General features: G+C 43.6%; 1 protein-coding gene and 1 pseudogene across 1 annotated transcript; one reads left to right on the forward strand and one right to left on the reverse strand.

Annotated features, from left to right (window-relative positions):
* The first annotated feature begins 4173 nt into the window (after positions 1-4173).
* On the forward strand, positions 4174-6193 carry LOC122423640 (endogenous retrovirus group K member 10 Gag polyprotein-like). The gene has a single exon (XM_043440890.1). It carries the CDS (start codon positions 4222-4224, stop codon positions 6112-6114), a length of 1893 nt encoding a protein of 630 aa, XP_043296825.1. The 5' UTR covers positions 4174-4221; the 3' UTR covers positions 6115-6193.
* Positions 6194-9765: 3572 nt separating this feature from the next.
* LOC122423178 lies at positions 9766-10901 on the reverse strand (annotated as a pseudogene).
* Positions 10902-21164: the final 10263 nt, after the last annotated feature.

Here is a 21164-nt window from a genome sequence, read left to right on the forward strand (position 1 = left end):
GGCAAGCACAGTCATGTACTTCTGTTGCAGGTAGGGTAGCAGGCCTTGATTCTCCAGCTCCTCCACCTAGTCGGGACCTAGGTTTTCTAGGCACAGCAAAATGCCCCCGATGACCACGAGATGTGTGCAAAGACAGGACACAGAATGAGAACAAGGTCATTCAAAGTTGCACCTGCTTGAGACTAAGACCGTATCATGGAGGGAACCCGAGGTGAACTGGGTCCTCTGGCTGAGCATTTCAGACGGGCTCACCTCGGCAAAGGGAACTCACGGCGAGGCCAAGCGAGGGAGGGAGCAAAATGAAAGTGAGAGGCCTGGTGCCCCATGAACCCACCAGGCCACGGACAACTCTCAGTCTGCCCACTGCAGGCCACAGGGACAGAGCAGGAGGGCCCCAGCAGGGGCCAGCAGACATCAGGTCCCCAAGGGATTTACCAGCAGACAGGTGTTGCTGTGGGGCCTCACCCCTGGGGAGTCAGGGGACTTGCTTAGGCCCTGCTTCAGGCAGTGTGGGTATGGAACCCAGGCTGGGTGCTTTACTGCCTCTCACGGTCTCTGCCGGGCACACAGACACACGTGGGGACACAGACACACAGACAAGTGCCACGTGCAGACCTGGACCCACCTCTGCCTCAAGCACAAACGGGGACTGAGGCCCAGAGTGGTGATCAGGCACCTCGGGCAGCTGGTTCCCAGCCCAGGGACCCTTGCTGTCCCTCTGAAGAAACCTCAGCCGCCATGCCCAACCTCACAAACTAGTTCAACAGAAAACAAACAAGCATAATCCGGCCAAGATCCAGGGCAGTGCTGGGGGCCATGCGGGCAGCAGGAGGCAGGGCATCACTTACCCATGATCACTCCATGACTGAACTTTACCCCGTCCTGCAGCAAGGCCTGGATCTGGGTGGGGCTCATCCCCAGCCTCTGCTCCAGCAGCTCCCGCCAGGCCGCGTCCTCCCAGTCCCGGTGTGCCATGTGGACGGTGCTGGTGGCCACGTAGCATGGGCTGCCACGGCATCTCCATCTCCAGGGTCTTGACACCGTTTAAGACAAAACCTGCATAGGCCCGTCAGAAGAGCAGACAGCCGAACTTCATCTCCCAGGGCTCCCAGGTCTTCATGTGGCTGCAGAAACACAAAACCACAAAGGTCAGGAGTGTGATTCAGTGGCCTGCAAGCTCACAGCCCTGGGCTGGACCTCAGCCCCACGAGCCTGAGCATCCTCCAAATCTGCTGACACAGAAAGCATGGGTTGGAGAGAAGGCTGGCTCTTTCCATCTGTCTCCACGCAGTCCACTGATAGCAGGGTGGCAACCCAGAGGACCCATCCATCCCATGCAGTCTGTGGGGAGGTCAGCAAGGAGGGTGGGACAGCGGGAGAAAGGCATGAGGTGAATTCCAAGACAGAGGGCCCTGAAACCCTGAGAGCACTGAGGAGGGAGGGCAAACCCCCTGGCTTCACAGCCCAGAGGCCAGGCTCTGGTCCTCTCCCAGCACAGACAGGCATTGTCCTGGGCTTGGCTTCCCCCACTCCCTGCCACCACCCCACCTTTCAGCTCTGCGGCCCCATCATTGCCCATGCTCTGCAGATCCCCCGTCTTAGCCCAGGGATGATGAGGGCAGATCTATGCTAACCAATGTGGACTCGGCCATGGGGCACCCTGGACCTCAAAAGCCCTGCCAGGTGTCTTCCCTGTAACTTTGGGAGCCACTTTCCACTCAGTCCTTCCCATACCACTGCCTCCACTGTCAGCAGATGTCCCGGGCCCTGCCCAGAGCCCAGAGAAAGAACAAAGAAGAGCAGGAACTCCTGAGATGGGTGCACTCCACGTCACCACCAGGGCCTAGGATGGCACCATGCAGGGATCACAGAATTCAGACTTCAAATAATCCACTAGGTTATCGTCACCTCGTTCGATGGCTGAGGAAGCACGGAGGCATAGATATGTAGCCCATGACTTCAGGGGACTTGAACACACGCACCACCATTCTCACTTCTTTCCCTGTACCTGGAGGGGGGTGGTCCCTGCTCACTGGAGGCGGGTGGAGGCAGAGGAGCAGAGCTGCGAGCCTGAACGTCAGCAGGGTCTCAGCACCTTGCAAGGGGCCTCCGTTTCCACATGGCTGTGAGGATGGGGACAAGGTCCCAAGGGCACCCCGCTTGCCGGGCCAGCCGGAAGATTTCAGCGAGCAACACGACGCGTTCCTTTAGGCTAAGAAATAAGGAGACAGAACAGATGGGGTCGAGAGGATCGCTGCAGTCAACGATGATTCTTTATTTCTCAGGGTTACATATATACTAAACCAAGAAGAGAGGCATCCCAAAGAAAATTCTTCCCCATGTACATCATCTTTAAGATAACAATCACCAGAGCTCTCTCCTGGCACCAAAGGCATCCTACTTATCTTAAGGGCAGTCGTGCAAAGCCATCTATCTGCACCTTGTGTGCATTCAAGGCTCACTAATGGTCTGTTAGGAGTTAACTTGGATAGTAAATTTCAGAGGGGTGGCGGGACAGAGAGCTATGTCTGCGAACAGACCCTTGATAATCAATCAAGGCAGCTCCCAGAGTCAGCTCTTTCAAGCTGCTCCCCGCACCCGCTCAGGGCCTTCTGTGCCTTTTCCTCCCCGAGCACAGCAGAGCCACAGTTCTCACAGGCCCACGAGGCCCTATGTGATCTAGCTCCTACCCTGGTGGCCTGCTCTTCTCGACCCTGGGTTCACCCCCAGTGGCCACAAAGGCCATCTTTCCATCCTTGGAACATTCCAGTGTGTTCCTTCCTCAGAGCCTTTGTAGGGTGTGAGGACTCACATCGTGTACCCTCAGAGTCAGGTGCTGGAGTCCCAATCCCAAATACCTTGGCGTGACCTTACAGACAAAGGAAAGTTCTTCACAGAGCTGATGGAGGTCAAGTGAGCACAATAAGGATGGACCCTCCTCTAACAGTAGAGCTGTCCCCATATAAAGGGCACATTTAAAGACAGACAGGCACACGAGGGAACTGGGGTGAAGAGGAAGGCAGAGCTCTCCAAGCCCAGACACACCCACCAAGGCCAGCAATGCCCTGGAAGAGATGGAGGAGAGATGGGAGAGACGCTCCACAGCCTTGATGAGAGCCAACATCAGCCAACACCTCGACCTCGGCTGCCGGGCCTCCTGAACCAACATGGATCCTAGTATGAGCCACCCAGTGTGATCCAGATGTGACTGCCAGCAAATGAAGCCAGAGGGTCAGCCCTGTCCGGACATCTCTCTGCAGGGGCAAGTGGGGAGTGGGGGGATGGCTTCTCCACTCCCAGCACCTCGGGCACACTCTTCCACGTCTGCGCATCTTCATGTGTCTGTTTACACCTGCCAGTGTCAGGGGTCCCACAAGTTACTGATGCTTCCCTCTTGATGGAAGGGAAGGGAAAGCTCATTCTGCCAATACAGCCACTCGACATGATCACACACTCATTGAAAAACCATGCAGGAGGTGGCCCAGGGCACATGGCACACACCCGAGGTGCTGACACACACCAGCAAATGGCCTCCCACAAAGGCTTCCCCTGTTTCCACTCCACCAACCACAGGCTAGGGTGTCATGGCCTCATGCACTGGCTGGCCCTGAGCATCATCATTCGGTTGAACGTTTGCCCACCTGCTGGGTGACTGCGGGGAGCGGCTTGAAAGAGCTGACTCTGGGAGCTGCCTTGATTGATTGTCGAGGGTCTGTTCGCAGACATAGCTCTCTGTCCCGCCACCCCTCTGAAATTTACTATCCAAGTTAACTCCTAACAGACCATTAGTGAGCCTTGAATGCACACAAGGTGCAGATAGATGGCTTTGCACGACTGCCCTTAAGATAAGTAGGATGCCTTTGGCGCCAGGAGAGAGCTCTGGTGATTGTTATCTTAAAGATGATGTACATGGGGAAGAATTTTCTTTGGGATGCCTCTCTTCTTGGTTTAGTATATATGTAACCCTGAGAAATAAAGAATCATCGTTGACTGCAGCGATCCTCTCGACCCCATCTGTTCTGTCTCCTTTTTTCTTAGCCTAAAGGAACGCGTAGTGTTGCTCGCTGAAATCTTCCGGCTGGCCCGGCAAGTGGCGCCCAACAGCGTGGGGCTCGACGAAAGTTCCTTGCGGCCGCTGCCCGTTGAAACTATTAAGGTAAGTAAGAGTGTGTGTATTTGTATATTGAGGGGCAGGAAGGAATATTGTCGAGAGTATAAACCATGGGACAAGATAATAGTCGTCAGTTGTTTGTGCATATGTTACAGATAATGTTGAAGGATCGGGGAATGCAGGTTACTAAAACAAAATTGCAGACTTTTCTTAGTTTTGTTGAGGAAGTATGTCCCTGGTTTCCACAGGAAGGGGCTATGAGTTTAGAGATATGGAAAAAGATAGGGAAACAGATTCAAACATATTATACTCTCCACGGACCTAATAAGGTTCCTGTGGAAACATTTTCATTATGGTCTTTAATAAGAGACTGCCTTGATTTTGAACATGAGGAAGGGAGTAAATTAAAACACATGCTCCCACCCGAAGAACCAATTTATGCTACTCCTAAAGTTTATGCTACTCCTGAAGGGAAAGGACCCACAAACTTTGAATTAGAATCTGCAAAACCTTTGAAGGAAAATGAGGGAACGCTGACTCCAGAGGATGAGGAAAGTTTAGAGGAACAGGCAGCTGCTTACCATAAAGATGATCATTGGGAATTACTTGTAACTGACAATTCGAATGAGCAGGCAGCAGCTGCCCCTCCGACAAAGGGTCTGGAGGCACTCATGCAGAAATTATTAATAACAATAAAGGAAGAAATAAAAAGGGAAGGTAGGGATGAAGGCGCTGGTGCAATCTCTACTGCGCCTCCTGCTTATGCACCCTCAACTATTACTGGATTAGATCCTCCACCTATTTCCAAACCTGAAAATTTGTTGAATATAACTCGTGAATCACACAGTTTGTCCCCCTTGCAAAAGGCTATGCAACAGGCCCAAAGAGCTGGAGAAACTGTTCAGGGATTCTCCGCTACTTTCCCGGTATTCGAGCATGAAAACCAAAGGTATTATGAAGCTTTACCTTTCAAACAACTAAAGGAATTAAAAATTGCCTGTGCTCAATATGGACCTACGGCTCCTTTTACCCAGACCATGATAGAGAGTCTAGGAGGTCAAAATTTGCCACCTAGTGATTGGAAACAAATTGCAAGAGCTTGCTTATTAGGAGGGGACTATTTATTATGGAAATCAGAATTTACAGAACAATGTGGCCATATAGCTGAACTAAACCAGCGACAAGGGATCAATACTACATATGAAATGTTGGTAGGGGAAGGGGCCTACCAGAATACCAATGCTCAATTGAACTATTTGCCTGGAGCATATGCTCAAATTTCTAATGCTGCTCGGCAGGCTTGGAAAAAGCTCCCTTGCTCTAGTAATAAGACTGAGGATCTTTCAAAAATTCGTCAGGGGCCTGATGAACCATATCAAGATTTTGTGGCTCGTCTTCTTGAAACAGTAGGTAAGATTATAGCTGATGAGCAGGCTGGAATAGTGCTTACTAAACAATTAGCCTATGAAAATGCAAATTCTGCCTGTCAGGCTGCACTTAGACCGTACAGAAAAAAGGGAGGTCTATCAGATTACATTCGTATATGTGCTGATATCGGACCTTCCTATATGCAGGGTATTACCCTGGCTGCAGCTTTACAAGGTAAAAGTATAAAAGAAGTATTATATCAACAGCAAATGAAAAATAAACGAGGATTACCTAGTAGGGGAAATGCTGGCTGTTTTGTTTGTGGCCAGCCTGGACATCGTGCTGCCTTTTGCCCCCAACGAGCCAATTCAGGGAATATTAAAACTCCTAATTTATGCCCTAGGTGTAAAAAAGGAAGACATTGGGCAAAAGATTGTAAATCTAAAATTGATGTCCAGGGCCACCCACTTCCCTCGCAGTCGGGAAACTGGGTGAGGGGCCAGCCCCTGGCCCCGAAACAATGTTATGGGGCAATGCAGGGAAATCAGATGGTAGAAGGTGAGTTACAGACTTGTTCAGAGCCACCTCAGGGAGCGCAGGCTTGGACCTCTGTTCCTCCTCCTACACAGTACTGACTCCCGAAATGGGAATGCAGGCTCTGCCCACTGGGATATACGGCCCTTTGCCTGATGGAACCATCGGACTTTTGCTCGGACGTAGTAGCTCCACCATAAAAGGACTGCTCATAGCTCCTGGAGTAATTGATGCTGATTATACAGGAGAAATCAAAATTATGGCCCATTCCCCACAATGCATTACCACCATAGCTAGTGGACAGCGTATAGCTCAATTGATATTGGTTCCTGCAGTGCAAACAGGAAAAGCATTGGCTTCCAGGAGAGGGGAAGGTGCCTTTGGATCCTCTGACGCCTACTGGGTCCAGGCAATAACTAATAATCGTCCTGAGTTAACGTTAAGAATAAATGGAAAGTTGTTTACAGGCATTCTGGACACAGGAGCTGATGTTTCTGTTATTGCTGAGAGACACTGGCCCCGAGAATGGCCTAAGCAGATAGCTATATCAACATTGCAAGGAATTGGTCAAACTAATAACCCTGAACAAAGTACAGAGCTGTTACATTGGACTGACCATGAGGGTCACGAAGGAGACATTAGACCTTATGTCCTCCCAAACCTCCCTGTAAATTTGTGGGGACGAGATGTTATGACTCATATGGGAGTATATTTATACAGCCCCAGTGATCAGGTTAGCAATCAGCTTTTAGATCAAGGGCTTCTTCCCACCTCGGGACTTGGAAGAAATAATCAGGGAACTGTTGCGCCTGTTCAGACAAAAAGGTTACCAAAAAGAAGTGGACTTGGGTATTTTTAGAAGGGACCTCTGATCCTCCTGTAATTCACGCAGATCCTATTACTTGGAAGTCTGAGGAGCCTGTGTGGGTTGATCAGTGGCCCCTTTCCAAAGAGAAAATTGACGCTGCCCAACAACTGGTGCAGGAACAGTTAGAATTGGGACATATTGAACAGTCTGATTCACCTTGGAATTCGCCCATTTTTGTTATTAAGAAAAAATCTGGGAAATGGAGGCTTTTGCAGGATCTGCGAAAGGTTAATGAAACTATGGAAGTCATGGGAGCATTACAACCAGGATTGCCTTCTCCCATGGCTATTCCGAGGGATGCCCACATAATAATTCTAGATTTAAAAGACTGCTTTTATACTATTCCTCTAGCACCTCAAGATTGCCCTCGATTTGCTTTTAGTGTTCCATCTGTTAATTTTTCCCAACCAATGTGCAGGTATCATTGGAAAGTTTTGCCACAGGGTATGGCCAATAGCCCCACCTTGTGCCAGAAGTTTGTTGCAGCAGCATTGCTTACGGAGTTTTTCTGCTATGGGCCTACCTAAATGCATCAAAACAGACAATGGCCCTGGATATGTTGGCCGCAATTTTCAAACCTTTTGTGCCCAGCTGCGCATCGTACACAAGACTGGAATCCCATATAACCCACAGGGCCAAAGAATTGTTGAGCGGGCACATCAAACCCTTCAGCACCAACTGAAAAAATTAAAAAGGGGGAGTTTGTATGCTATTACGCCTAACAATCTTCTTAGTCATGCTTTGTTTGTTTTAAATTTTCTGAGCCTTGATAAAAATGGAAAATCAGCAGCTCAACGTTTTTGGCACTATGATAATAAAAAGGCACGGCCATTAGTCAGGTGGAAAGACCCGCTAGAAGGCAGATGGCATGGGCCGGATCCAGTTCTAATATGGGGGAGAGGTCATGTTTGTGTTTTCCCGCAGAATGCCGAAGCGCCGCGCTGGCTCCCGGAAAGGTTGGTACGCACGGCAGAGGAGAGCACTGGAGGAGCGAATGAGACAGCTCACAATCCAGGAGACGGTCCCGCTGCCGACAGCTCAGCAGATACAGGCACTGTTACAGATGGCGTGTGAGAATGCTTCCAACCCTTCCCCTGTCTCTCCTACTAGTATATTAATTTCATTATTACTTCTTTTAAACCAGATAAGTTCCATGGAAGCCAGTATCTTCTGGGCGTATGTTCCTGATCCCCCTCTTTTACAGCCTGTTGGATGGGAAATGAGTTCTGTTCCTGTGTATGTGAATGACACAATACTTTTGGGGGGGGTTTCTGATAAGCATATTTTTCCACAGAATGCCAGTATTTCTTATACGGGATCCTCTTCACAATTACCAATGTGCTTTTTCCGAATGTCTTACTGTTACAGATGCAGAATACTTTGGTTATGATTATGACCATGACCGCCGTAATTGGATAGTGGATATTCCTAGCATTACGAAATCCACAGGATATGCACGACGAGTCAATGGAACCGGACCTAAAGACATTCCATTTTGTGGCCTGGGGGTAAAAGGACGATATATAGCTGTGCCATGGAAACTTTGTAGAGATGAGATTGCTACTGTATATTCTATTACTAATGACACACATTCCCTTTGGGACTGGTCGCCAGACTCCAACAGGAACCCCGGAAAGGAAGGCGGCAGACAACTTGCAGCTAGAATTTGGAATCTTGGTGGCACCACGGTGTATCAGACTGAGATATGGAAGCTGTTGTCTGCTTTCGGAACAGATGGGTCCCTTTTACAGACTGGAGGAAAGACCAAAGGAGTACTATCCTGGAGAGCGTATTGGTGGAATGAGACTTGGAGATATCCTCGGGCCTGCGTACCCTATCCCTTTATGATCCTTGTTGGCTCTGTGACTCTTTCTAAAAATGCTAGCCTATATCATGTTCATTGTTTTAATTGTACCCTGACTAATTGTATAAGAGGTATGGAAAATAATTCTGGGGCTCTGATAGTTAAACAACCGCCCTTCGTCATGATGCCTGTGAACCTTACTGAACCTTGGTATGAAGAGTCAGGGCTTGAGCTGTGGAATAAGGTGCGTACAGCCCTTGCTAGGCCACGAAGGGGGATAGGATTAATAATTCTAGGAGTAGTAACGCTTATAACTTTAATTGCTTCTGCTGTTACTGCTTCTGTATCTTTAGCTCAATCTGTGCATACTGCTAGCATTGTAGACGATTTGGCAAAAAATACTTCCAAAGCTTTAGGGATTCAAGAAGATATAGATAGAAAATTAGAGGATAGATTAAATGCGCTTTATGATGCAGTAAGCTTTTTGGGAGAAGAAGTGCAAGGGTTAAAGCTAAGAACAAAAATTAGATGTCATGCTAACTATCGTTGGATTTGTGTTACAGCAAAAATTTATAATGGTACTGAAACTCCTTGGGACAGAGTGAAATCACATTTAGATGGTATTTGGCATAATGAAAACATTTCCTTAGATCTAATACAACTTCATCAGGAAATTCTTGATATAGAAAATGCTCCTCGGGCTAGTATGGATTTGGCAGAAAATGCTGAAGAGTTTGTTAACAGTTTGTTTTCCAATTTTCCTTCGATAACCTCACTTTGGCATCTTTTTTCAGGGGTCGTGGCCATGCTTCTGGTATTGTGTGCATTACTCCTTGTATCATAAAGAAATTTGTCAAAGAGCTGTGGGACTTCAAGGCTGTCCTACACAGTAATTACTTACGCCAAAAGAATCAGGCGTGCCATTTTACTAAATAAAAGAGGGGGAGCTGCGGGGAGCGGCTTGAAAGAGCTGACTCTGGGAGCTGCCTTGATTGATTATCAAGGGTCTGTTCGCAGACATAGCTCTCTGTCCCGCCACCCCTCTGGAATTTACTCTCCGAGTTAACTCCTAACAGACCATTAGTGAGCCTTGAATGCACACAAGGTGCAGATAGATGGCTTTGCACAACTGCCCTTAAGATAAGTAGGATGCCTTTGGCGCCAGGAGAGAGCTCTGGTGATTGTTATCTTAAAGATGATGTACATGGGGAAGAATTTTCTTTGGGATGCCTCTCTTCTTGGTTTAGTATATATGTAACCCTGAGAAATAAAGAATCATCGTTGACTGCAGCGATCCTCTCGACCCCATCTGTTCTGTCTCCTTTTTTCTTAGCCTAAAGGAACGCGTCGTGTTGCTCGCTGAAATCTTCCGGCTGGCCCGGCAGTAAATAAATGGGTTTAACATGGGGGCTATTGAAGTCGTAAGCAACAACACACACTTATTAATTGCCACTTCATCCTTTGCTGAAGGTTTGACATAGATGAAGATACAACTGCCATAGCTGATAGAAACCACAATCATGTAAGAAGAACAGGTAGAAAAGGCCTTCATCTTTTGCTGGGCAGAATAGAACTTTATGATGGTCTTGATGATGTATATATATGAAGGAAACGTCCCAATTTTAGTCAACACTGCTCTATGAACCATGTGTCTGAACAAAAGATTTTCATCATAGGAGAAGCATCACAGAGAAAATGATCAATGACATTAGAATCACAGAATTCCATGTTTAAGCCCAGGCAGAGTGGTGAAAATATGACCAGACAACCTGCTATCCAACAGCAGATGACAAGCCATCTACAAACTCTGCTGGTCATCATGGTTGCATATGTAAGGGTTTGCAGATGGCCACAGAGTGGTCATAAGACATGATGGCCAGCAGAAAATATTCTATCATTGCAAAAAGGAAGACAAAAAATAGTTGACTAACACAAGCATTATAGGAAATAGTCTTGTCCCCAGTAGATAAGCTGTATAAGAATCTGGGAATGCACACCATGGTGAATAAGGTTTCCAAAAAGGAGAAGTGTTTGAGGAAAAAGTACATGACACTTTTAAGGTGAGAGTCAACTAAAGTGAGTATAATGATGGTCAGATTCCCAGTGACACTCAGTAAGTAGGATATAAACAGAAATATAAAAATCAAAACCTGCATTGGAAGATCATCTCTCAGTCCCAGCAGTATGAATGTAAGTAATGATGAATGGTTTCTCATCATTGACTTGTACTTCTCAAACTCCTCAGAAACTCAAGTGACATTGGATTGAGAAAACTTGCATGAAGTCATGAGGCCACAGAAATGGGTGAAAATATCCAATCACTGCAAGGAGTAGTTATTTTCTTCTGTGAGTTGCTAATGATGAGTCAAAACTTCAGAATTCTCAGCTATTTTGAAGTGCTTTATAGGAATCCTTATGATCCTGTTTTTCTGAAGTAAGTTTGTATTAGAGTTCATATACCACCTTGCATGCCCTGACGTCTCTACTTTTCAATTAATCTAAACTCTGTCCTTCATTCTCTGAAATATATTAAGCTATAGAATTAGAAATGTCATCCACGTGATATGATTTTGTGGATTTTATAATGTTCTTTTGCTCCTAATAATTCTTCACTATTCACAAGTTTGAATGAGTGCACATGTTTTTTTGAAGTGTGGTTCCTGTTAAATGCAAATAAATGGCTGAGTTTAACATTTTATAGAGCCTGGATGTCATGCGTGCAGTATTTGAATGCTTGCTGTTACTGCAATGACCAAAGAAATTATTTCATTTTATATATTTTACTTTTGGTATCAGAATTGTCATTCAAATAACACACATTGCTTTCCAGTCTTGCTATTTATCTTGATGTTTCTACATTAATATCCAACTTTCCCTTCATTTTTCACTCTGAGAGAACACAGTGTTTGTAAAGTACTGCATAAACAAGTTACCTGCTGAAGTATTGGGTAAAGAAACTATTACATACCAAAACTAAAAACCCTGAAAACTTTAACCTCAATTGTTAGTACTTGCAAGGTCACGAAGGAAAAGAGGAGACAGGATGAGACATAGATTGGAGGAGACCAAGGACACATGACAATTCCTTTTCAAATAGTAATTTGCATTGGATCCTGCAACAGAAATTGACATCAGTGGAAAAACTAGGAAAACCCAAACAAACTAAATAAATTATTAATTTACCTTAATTTATTTCCCAGGTAATACTTCTTTCCTCTGAGACCCTGCAATCTTGAGTCCTAATCAGTCTCCTTCTGTGCCTCTAGGGACTCACAGGCCCCAGTGAGGTAGGCAGGCACTTTTCACATGCTCAGTCTGAGAGATCCCAGACAAGGAGTCAGTAGCCGGCATGCAGTTCCGGCTTTAGGTAGCGGGAGTGGGTGACCAGGAAGCAAAAGGGACCTGCAATAACAGTAGCAGCAACCTAGGTGCCTACCCTGGCCTGGCCACGAACCAGATTCATCCTTAAATCTCCATTTTAATTATTAGCATTTGTATACAGTGTATACAGTGATGTTAAAGTGCTGCACTCAATATGTCAGCATATTTGGAAAACTCAACAGTGGCCACAGGACTGGAAAAGATGAATTTTCATTCCAGTCCCAAAGAAGGGCAAAGCCGAAGAATGTTCAAACTACCACACAATTACACTCATTTCACATGCTAGCAAAGTAATGCTCAAAATTCTCTAAACCAGGCTTCAACAGTATGTGAACTGAGAACTTTCACATGTTCAAGCTGTATTTAGAAAAGGCAGAGGAACCAGAGATTCAATCGCCAACATCCAATGGATCATAGAAAAAAAGCAAAATTTCAAAAACCATCTACTTCTGCTTTCTCGACTATGCTAAAGCCTTTGACTGTGGGGATCACAACAAACTGTGGAAAATTCTTCAAGAGATGGGAATACTAGAACACCTTACCTGCCTCCTGAAAAACCTGTATGCTGGTCAAGAAGCAACAGTTGGAACCAGACATGGAAAAAAAGACTAGTTCAAAATTGGGAAAGGAGTATGTTAAGCCTGTATATTGTCACCCTGCTTATTTAACTTATATGCAGAGTACATCAAGCTAAATGCTGGCCTGGATGAAGGACAACCAGGAATCAAGATTGCCAGGAGAAATATCAATAACTTCAGGTATGCAGATGAACCACTCTTATGGCAGAAAGTGAAGAGGAACTAAAGAGCCTCTTGATGAAGGTGAAAGAGGAGAGTGAAAAAGTTGGCTTGAGGCTCAACATTCAGGAAACTAAGATCATGGCATCCAGTCCCATCACTTCACAGCAAATAGATGGGAAGACAGTGGAAACAGTGACAGACTTTATTTTCTTGTTCTCCAAAATCACTGCAGATGGTGACTGCAGCCATGAAATTAAAAGACGCCTACTCCTTGGAAGGAAAGTTATGACCAACCTAGATAGCATATTAAAAAGCAGAGACGTTACTTTGCTAACAAAGGTCTATCTGGCCAAAACTATGGTTTTTCCAGTAGTCATGTATGGATGTGAGAGTTGGACTATAAAAAAGCTGAGCACCAAAAAATTGTTGCTTTTGACCTGTGGTGTTGGAGAAGACTCTTGAGAGTCCCTTGGACTGCAAGGAGATCCAGCCAGTCCATCCTAAAGGAGATCAGTCCTGGGTGTTCATTGGAAGGACTGATGCTGAAGCTGAAACTCCAATACTTTGGCCACCTGATCTGAAGAACTGACTCCATGGAAAAGACCCTGATGCTGGGAAAGATTGAAGACAGGAGGAGAAGGGGACGGCAGAGGATGAGATGGTTGGATGGCATCACTGGTCCAATGGGCATGAGTTTGAATGAACCTCGGGAGTTGGCAATGGACAAGGAGGTCTGGGGTGCTGCAGTCCGTGGGTCACAAAGAGTCAGACACGACTGAATGACTGAACTGAACTGAACTGAATAAAATCTGAAGTTACTTGGAATTTTTGACCCACTGATAATACACTGCTGGTGAGAATATTCATGTTTAGAAAGGAATGTTACCTGTGAAAGAGTTCTTCAGTGTGTTTCCACCAAAGGGCTCATTCATATCCCAGAAACCAAAAGAACAACTTTGAGTGGAGTCTCTTTACTGATACAACTCTGTTCATTGTAAGTTTCCCACTGCTGTTTTTCCCTTCACTAAACTGATACTGATACCTGTAGATTTTTACATTTTGGCTTACTATCACTTCCTGCAAAAAATTTTCTAGCCTACTCTGCTTATTGCTTTGCTACCTCTAAATATGTGAGTCTAATTTTGTTAGCATTGGGCTTTTTGTTCATTGAGATTCCACAATAGCTAACCCTATTCAAAGTTTAGTGAGTGAAATAAATATGTTCATTATAAAATTTACTAATTTTATATGTACATGTGACTCAGAAGAAGCAGTTCGTTTTCTCAATTAGTGAAATTTCCCTTCTCTTTTATGGTAAAAAGACCGGAAGTGCTTGGATTTCTTTAATATTAGTATGTAATCCCACAGGGGCATCCCCAATTTTCTTCTACAAAGGGCCACTTAGATTCTTTTGTGTTTTAGATTTAATGAGGTATAAATGACATAAAAATGAACATACTTAATATATATGCTATATATAATCTCTGTTGTCCACTCTCCTTCATTTTAAAAATCAGTTCTTTAAAAAGCTACCTTTCATATTTACTCTTAGACAAAAAAAAAAAAAATTAAAATTTTGATTCAATCAAAAAGATTATATATTTGGTCTTCTCTCTGATTATTTACATAGCAGCTAAGTCAAATATTTCTTATCCTTCCAGCATTGTCTGGATATCCTGTAATTTTTTATATGTTGCTGAACCAAAAGGCATTTGCCTTAGAGGCTTCAACTAAACAGTTACTTGAAGTTTCACTTGGCTGCTTTAAAAATTCCCTTCCTAATCATTAAGAAAGACTGTGGCTTCCCTGGTGGCTCAATGGTAAAGAATCCAGCTGTCAATACAGACGATGCAGGAGACGTGGGTTCCATCCCTGGTTTGGGAAGATCCCCTGGAGGAGGAAATGGCAACCCACTCCGGTATTCTTGCCTGGAAAATCCCATGGACAGAGGAACTTGGTGGGTTACAGCCCATGGCATTGAAAAAGTGTCAGATATGACTTAGCAACTAGACAATAACAATGACAATCATTCAGAAAGACAGATATTAGCTTCTAGTCTGTGCCTAGCCCCACTGTTTAGCCTAAAGTGATTAAAGAAAAACCGAGCAAGAGACGTACAGGGAATGTTTTGCCTAAACATTAGCTCCCCTACCTCAACACCAGGCTAAAGGTCATATAGGGGCAGCACAGGTTCCAGTGGTGGGACAGGAATGAATTGTCTCTGTGGCCCAGGTGCCTCCCCCCAATCCTGTCACCACAACTCCAGGTAGCCAACTCTCCCCAAGCACCTCAATCAGCCCGGGTGTCCTGAGGAGACTAACCTTCCCCAAATGCCACCATTTTCTTCAGCCATTCATATTCCACCTTCTTAAGGACTCACTTATGAAATTAACTGACATTGACCTTGATATATTTGTTAAAAAGCGAGTTTCCATTAAAATGTGAAACACTATTAGTGGATGGGGTCACTGAATGATAAATTACAAGCTAATAAGTCACTCAATGGACCTACAATTCACATATTTTATACACATTTTTTGCTTAAAATAAGGGTGAAGTTATGGCAGAGAATATGTCAGAGTGTCTGTCTAAAATTACACTGTATTTACATGAACTTCATTGCATGGATACATGAAAACAGCTTATCAATGACCGCCCTATACTTGCCACTCGCATTGAGAAGTCACACTTTAGAAGTGGTTGTTGAAACCTTCACAAAATATTAAAATAACAAATCATATCGGTTACTTTGATAGAGATACTTTCCTCAGAGGAAAGCATCATTCTGGAGTTCAGAAAAGGTAAAGAAAATGATATTAAAAAAACAAACAAGCCAAAAGTTCTCTAATAGTTATAACCTCTGATGGTCGCTGACCCCCAAAGTTGCAAAGGGTGAAAAAAGTCATCCAGAAGGGTCTAGTGGTGGAGAGAGAGGAGGGTGATTTCTGTTCATTCTTAGGAGCACAGAGTCATACTCACGGAGGGCTCTACAGTTGAAGAGTTTTACTAAGTCATCCTCCACCCACACAAGATGAAGGTTTTCTCTGCAGAGTCTGCCTTCCCCTGAGTCCACAATGTCTTTACTCTGGAACTACAGAGCTAACAGTAATTTAAATGGCTAGGTAGGGACCTCTCTCTGTTGTTGGGAAAGTTGATATTCTTATATTTCTGGCACAGGGACATATTTCTAAACTGACAGAATTTCCCCTTTAAAAAATTGACCTAATTTTTAATTAGGTGAAACAAACAAACATGTCCTCAGTGGTCCTATCTTAAGCATTACTAATGAATCTTTGGTGTAACGCACTTTGGGGATAGAGAGGGGAGCACAGACCTCGGGAAAATGTCTTCAGAGAGGCACCTGTAAATAACATTAGCATCAGAAGAGGCCAGAAATGTAATAATTAGTACCAGATTACAAGACAAAAGGCAACCTTCTGTTATCTTATTTCATCATTATGTTAGGCATTTGTAATATGGTAAAGGCAATTTTTCCAATGTATTAATTTTGCAAAAATGTGATTAATAGTTGGTGTCAGTATCACTATTCAGATAATAATAGAGAAAAAATCTTTTATCAAAAGAAAAGGTAAGGAGATAACTTACTGTTGACAGTTTTCAGAAATACCTCCCAGATATTTATAATTCTTTGGCTTTCATATTTCATGGGCCTTTCTTTTAAAAAAAAATTGAGGTATAGTTGAGTTATAATGTTATGTTAATTTCTGCTGTACAGCAAAGTGGCTCAGTTGTAAATACATGCACACTCTTTTCTATATTATTTTCCATTATGGCTTATCACAGGAGATTGAATATATTTCCCTGTGCTATACAGTAGGACCTTGTTGTTTATCCATTCTATATACACTAGTTTGCCTCTGCTAACCACAAATTCCCACTCATCCATCCCCCAACATGTCCCCTCTTGAAAACCACAAGTCTATTCCCATGTCTGTGAGTCTGTTTCTCTTTTGTAGATAAGTTCATTTGGGTCATATCTTAGATTCCACATTTAAGTAATATCAAATGGTATGTGTCTTTCTCTTACTTACTTATTTACTATGATAATTTCTAGTCACATTCACATTGCTGCAAATGGCATTGTTTCATTCTTTTTATGGCTGAGTAATATTCTATTGCTAAGTTCAGTTCAGTCGCTCAGTCATGTCTGACTCTTTTGCAATACCATGGACTGTAGCCCATCAGGTTCCTCTGTCCATGGGATTTTCTGGGCAAGAACAGTGGAGTGGGTTGGCATTTCCTTTTCCAGGGAATCTTCCTGAACCTTTCTGCATTGGCAGGCAGATTCTTTACCACTGAGACACCAGGGAAAACCAAAAGAGGAGCTATATAGCTGCTAATTTTATATTTTAAAAAGGAGTAGGTTTTTTAGCATCTTATTAATTACACATACAAGGGATCCTACTGGAAAGGATAATTAAACAACCCCAAAGCAAAGTTTTCCTTGGGATAAATGATCAAAAGACGCTAAAATAAAACTAACTCATACATCATATTTTAATGAAAGGCAAAGTATCAGTATACTCCAAAATACTGAGTTATTAAAACTTTGTAAAAGAATGAGTAAGACCAACTTAGTTTCATCATTAAAAGCTTGACTTTAGGGAGTTCCCTGATGGTCTAGTGTCTAGGATTTGGCATTTTCACTATGGAGGCCCACATTTACTCCCTGGTCAGGGAAATGAGATCCTGTGTGCAATGAGTCAAAGAAAAAATTTTTTATAACTTTCTCTTGAGGTTTGGTATCCCTGACAGCTCAGTAGTTAGGACTTGGCACTTTGATTGCCCAGGAACTAAGACCCCATGAGCCTTGGCATGTACTCAAAAAACAAATTAATTAAATAAAATAAAAAATTAAAACCAAAAAATCTTGACTAAATTGCACTCTAATGGCATAAAATGCCATCAAACTCACCACATTAGAATATAAATTAAAAAAAAAAAAAAAAGAATGCCAGCCCGGAATTTCTCATGATGTGCTCAGTGTATAGGTTAAACAAACAGGGTGAGAGCAGACAGCCCTGTTCTACTCCTTTCTTGATCTTGAACCAATCAGTTGTTCCATACAGGGTTCTAACTGTTGTTTCTTGACCCACATACAGGTTTCTCAAAGAGCTTTCCACAGTTTGTCATGATCCACACAGTCAAAAACTTTAGCATAGTCAATGAAACAGAGATAGAAATTCTGAAATTTCCTTGCTTTCTCTATTATCCAATGAATGTTGGCAATCTGATCTCTAGTTCGTCTTCCTTTTTTAAATCCAGCTTGGACATCTGGAAGTTCTTGGATCACATAATGCTGAAACCTAACATGCAAGATTTAAACCATGACCTTACTAGCATGGGAGATGAGTGCAATTATCTGATGGTTAGAACTTTCTTTGGTAATACCCTTCTTGGGAATTTGGATGAGGATTGACCTTTTCCAGGCCTGTGCCACCGCTGGGTCTTCCAGATTTGCTGATATACTGCATGCAAAACATTGATGGCATCCTCCTTTAAGAATTTGACTAGTTCTGCTGGAATTTCACTAGCTTTATTAGCAGCTATGCTTCTAAGGGTCCATTTGACTTCACACTGCAGAATGTCTGGCTCTGGGTGACTAACCACACCATCGTCACAATCTGGTTCATTAAGATCTTTTTATACAGTACTTCCATGTAGTCTTTCCATCTCTTCTTGATCTCTTCAGCATTTACTAGGTCTCTAGCTCTCCTTTTTGTGCCCATCTTTGGGGGGAATGTTCCTTTGATGTTTCCAATTATCTCCTGAAGAGTAAATTGTACATAACCATAACAAACAGGAGATCTAAATTAGATATAGGTGTAGATATAGGTATAGAAGATCTCTGTTTGTTTCCAAGGCAAACCGTTCAATATCACATTAATCCAAATCTATGCCCCAAACAGTAATGCTGAAGAAGCTGAAGTTGAATGGTTCTATGAAGACCTACAAGACCTTCTAGAACTAACACCCAAAATAGATGTCCTTTTCATTATAGGGGGACTGGAATGCAAAAGTAGGAAGGCAAGAAATACCTGGAGTAATGGGCAAATAAGGCCTTGCGGTACAGAATGAAGCAGGGCAAAGGCTAGTAGAGTTTTGCCAAGATAACACACTGATCATACAAAAATCACCCTCTTCCAACAACACAAGAGAAGACTCTACACATGGACATCACCAGATGGTCAATATGAAAATCAGATTGGTTATATTTTTTGCAGACAAAGATGGAGAAGCTCCATACAGTCAGCAAAAACAAGACTGGGAGTTGACTGGCTCAGATCATGAACTCCTTATTGCCAAATTCAGGCTTAAATTGAAGAAAGTAGGAAAAACCATTAGACCATTCAGGTATAACCTAAATCAAATCCCTTACAATTATACAGTAGAAGTGATAAATAGAATCAAGGGATTAGATCTGATAGACAGAGTGCCTGAAGAACTATGGACAGAGGTTTGTGACATTGTACAGGAGGCAGGGATCAAGATATATGGGTTATGTGTATACATATATATGTATACATGTAGTTGATCCACAACTGTTGTACAGCAGAAACAACACTGTAAAGCAATTATATTCCAACAAATTTATATATATATATATATATATATATATATATATATATATATGCATCTCAACGTTCACTGCAGCACTAGTTATGATGCCCAAGACATGGAAGCAACCTAAGTTCAACGATAGATGAATGGGTAAAGAAGATGTGGTACATATATACAATGGAATGCTACTCAGCCATAAAAGGAATGAAATAATACCATTTGTAGCAACATAGATAGACCTAGAGATTATCATACTAAGTAAAGACACACAGACAAAGACTAATACCATATGATACCGCCTACATGTACAATCTAAAAAAAAGATACAAATGAATTTATTTACGAACCAGAAACAGATCACACACTTAGGGGAAAAAAAAAAAATGTATATATATATATATATGGCTACCAAAGGGGAAAGGCTGGGGGGGGAGGGATAAATTAGGAGTGTAGGGTTAACATACACACACTACTACAAATAAAATAGATAACACACAAGGACCTACTACATAGCACAGGTAAATCTGCTCAATATTCTATAATAACCTACATGGGAAAAGAATTTGAAAAAAAGAATAGGTGCATACACATATGTAACTCAATCACTTTGCTGTCCACCTGTAACTATCACAACATTGCTAATCAACTATATTCCAACATAACATTTTTAAAAAATGTTTAAAGCCTACTGCAGTGTTCAGTTCCTTTTATATCTTATGATCAGCAAAGCACCTCTGAGCTGGCTGAAGAAAAGAGGGTCCACAAGAGAGAATTGACACCACAAGCTTCTCAGTGGTGACCTTTCCAGTTTCTTTTTTTCTTTCCCAAACTATTCTGACTACATAAATCGAGAAGCAGATTATTTTTTTCATAATATTTTACATATAGGTATTCTTTTATGTGATATTTACCTAAATACCTTCAATTTTTTTTTTTTGAGGATTAAGATCCTATCATATTTAGACTATTATATACAGAAGGTATCTGTATTTTTATATTGTAATACACGTTACATGTCATGGAGCACTATACTCTTGAATGATGAGACTCCTGCAGACATTACCCTAACCTCCTGAGATGTTGTACTGCAAGCATCAAGGCTAAGACACTGTTTATCTTGTGGCCATTTCTCGAATCTCTGCCTGGAGCTCTGGACAGCAGTCTGATGCCCGTGACATCAGGGGAAAGCAGGGCCCTTTGGCACCGTGGTGGTGGAGGCCAGATCTTGATTCACCCTTGGAAGGCTGAGTCCACCACTTCACCAGTGATGCCTGAAGACCAGTCTAAGCAGATCTCGCTGCGGAGTCAGCAGGGGCTCTCTGGAGAGAAGAACATTTTGGGGTGGATGGTAACGGGCCACGGAGGGACGGGTGGCCACCGCCTTAGAGTGACAGCCCTGTGCTCCTGGCATGGGTGCCACGGCCTGGGCACACACCCGCTGCAGTCCTGCATGGGGGTGGACTGTGGGGCCCCTCTGGCACCAAAGGGCTCGTGGTCAGGGCCCCCCACAGCACTCCTCCTCAGGAGCCCCCCAGCAAGGCCGCCGGGAGTGACACTCCTTATCTGGCAGAAGGAAATACTATCTCTGTGACAGAGAAGGAGCGCTCCGGGGGTGATGCAGAGTGACCGTGAGCAAGGGTGTCCAGCACGGAGTCCCATGTGGACTCACGCTGCCAAGCCCTGTCCTGCACCACCAACAGCCTTCGTCCACCCCATGGCCAGAGGCCACGCTGGGTGGTGGGAGAGGACAGGTGACCCACCAGAAAAGCCTGTCCT

This window comes from Cervus canadensis, chromosome 21, assembly GCF_019320065.1.
Source record: "Cervus canadensis isolate Bull #8, Minnesota chromosome 21, ASM1932006v1, whole genome shotgun sequence".
Classification (NCBI taxonomy): domain Eukaryota; kingdom Metazoa; phylum Chordata; class Mammalia; order Artiodactyla; family Cervidae; genus Cervus; species Cervus canadensis.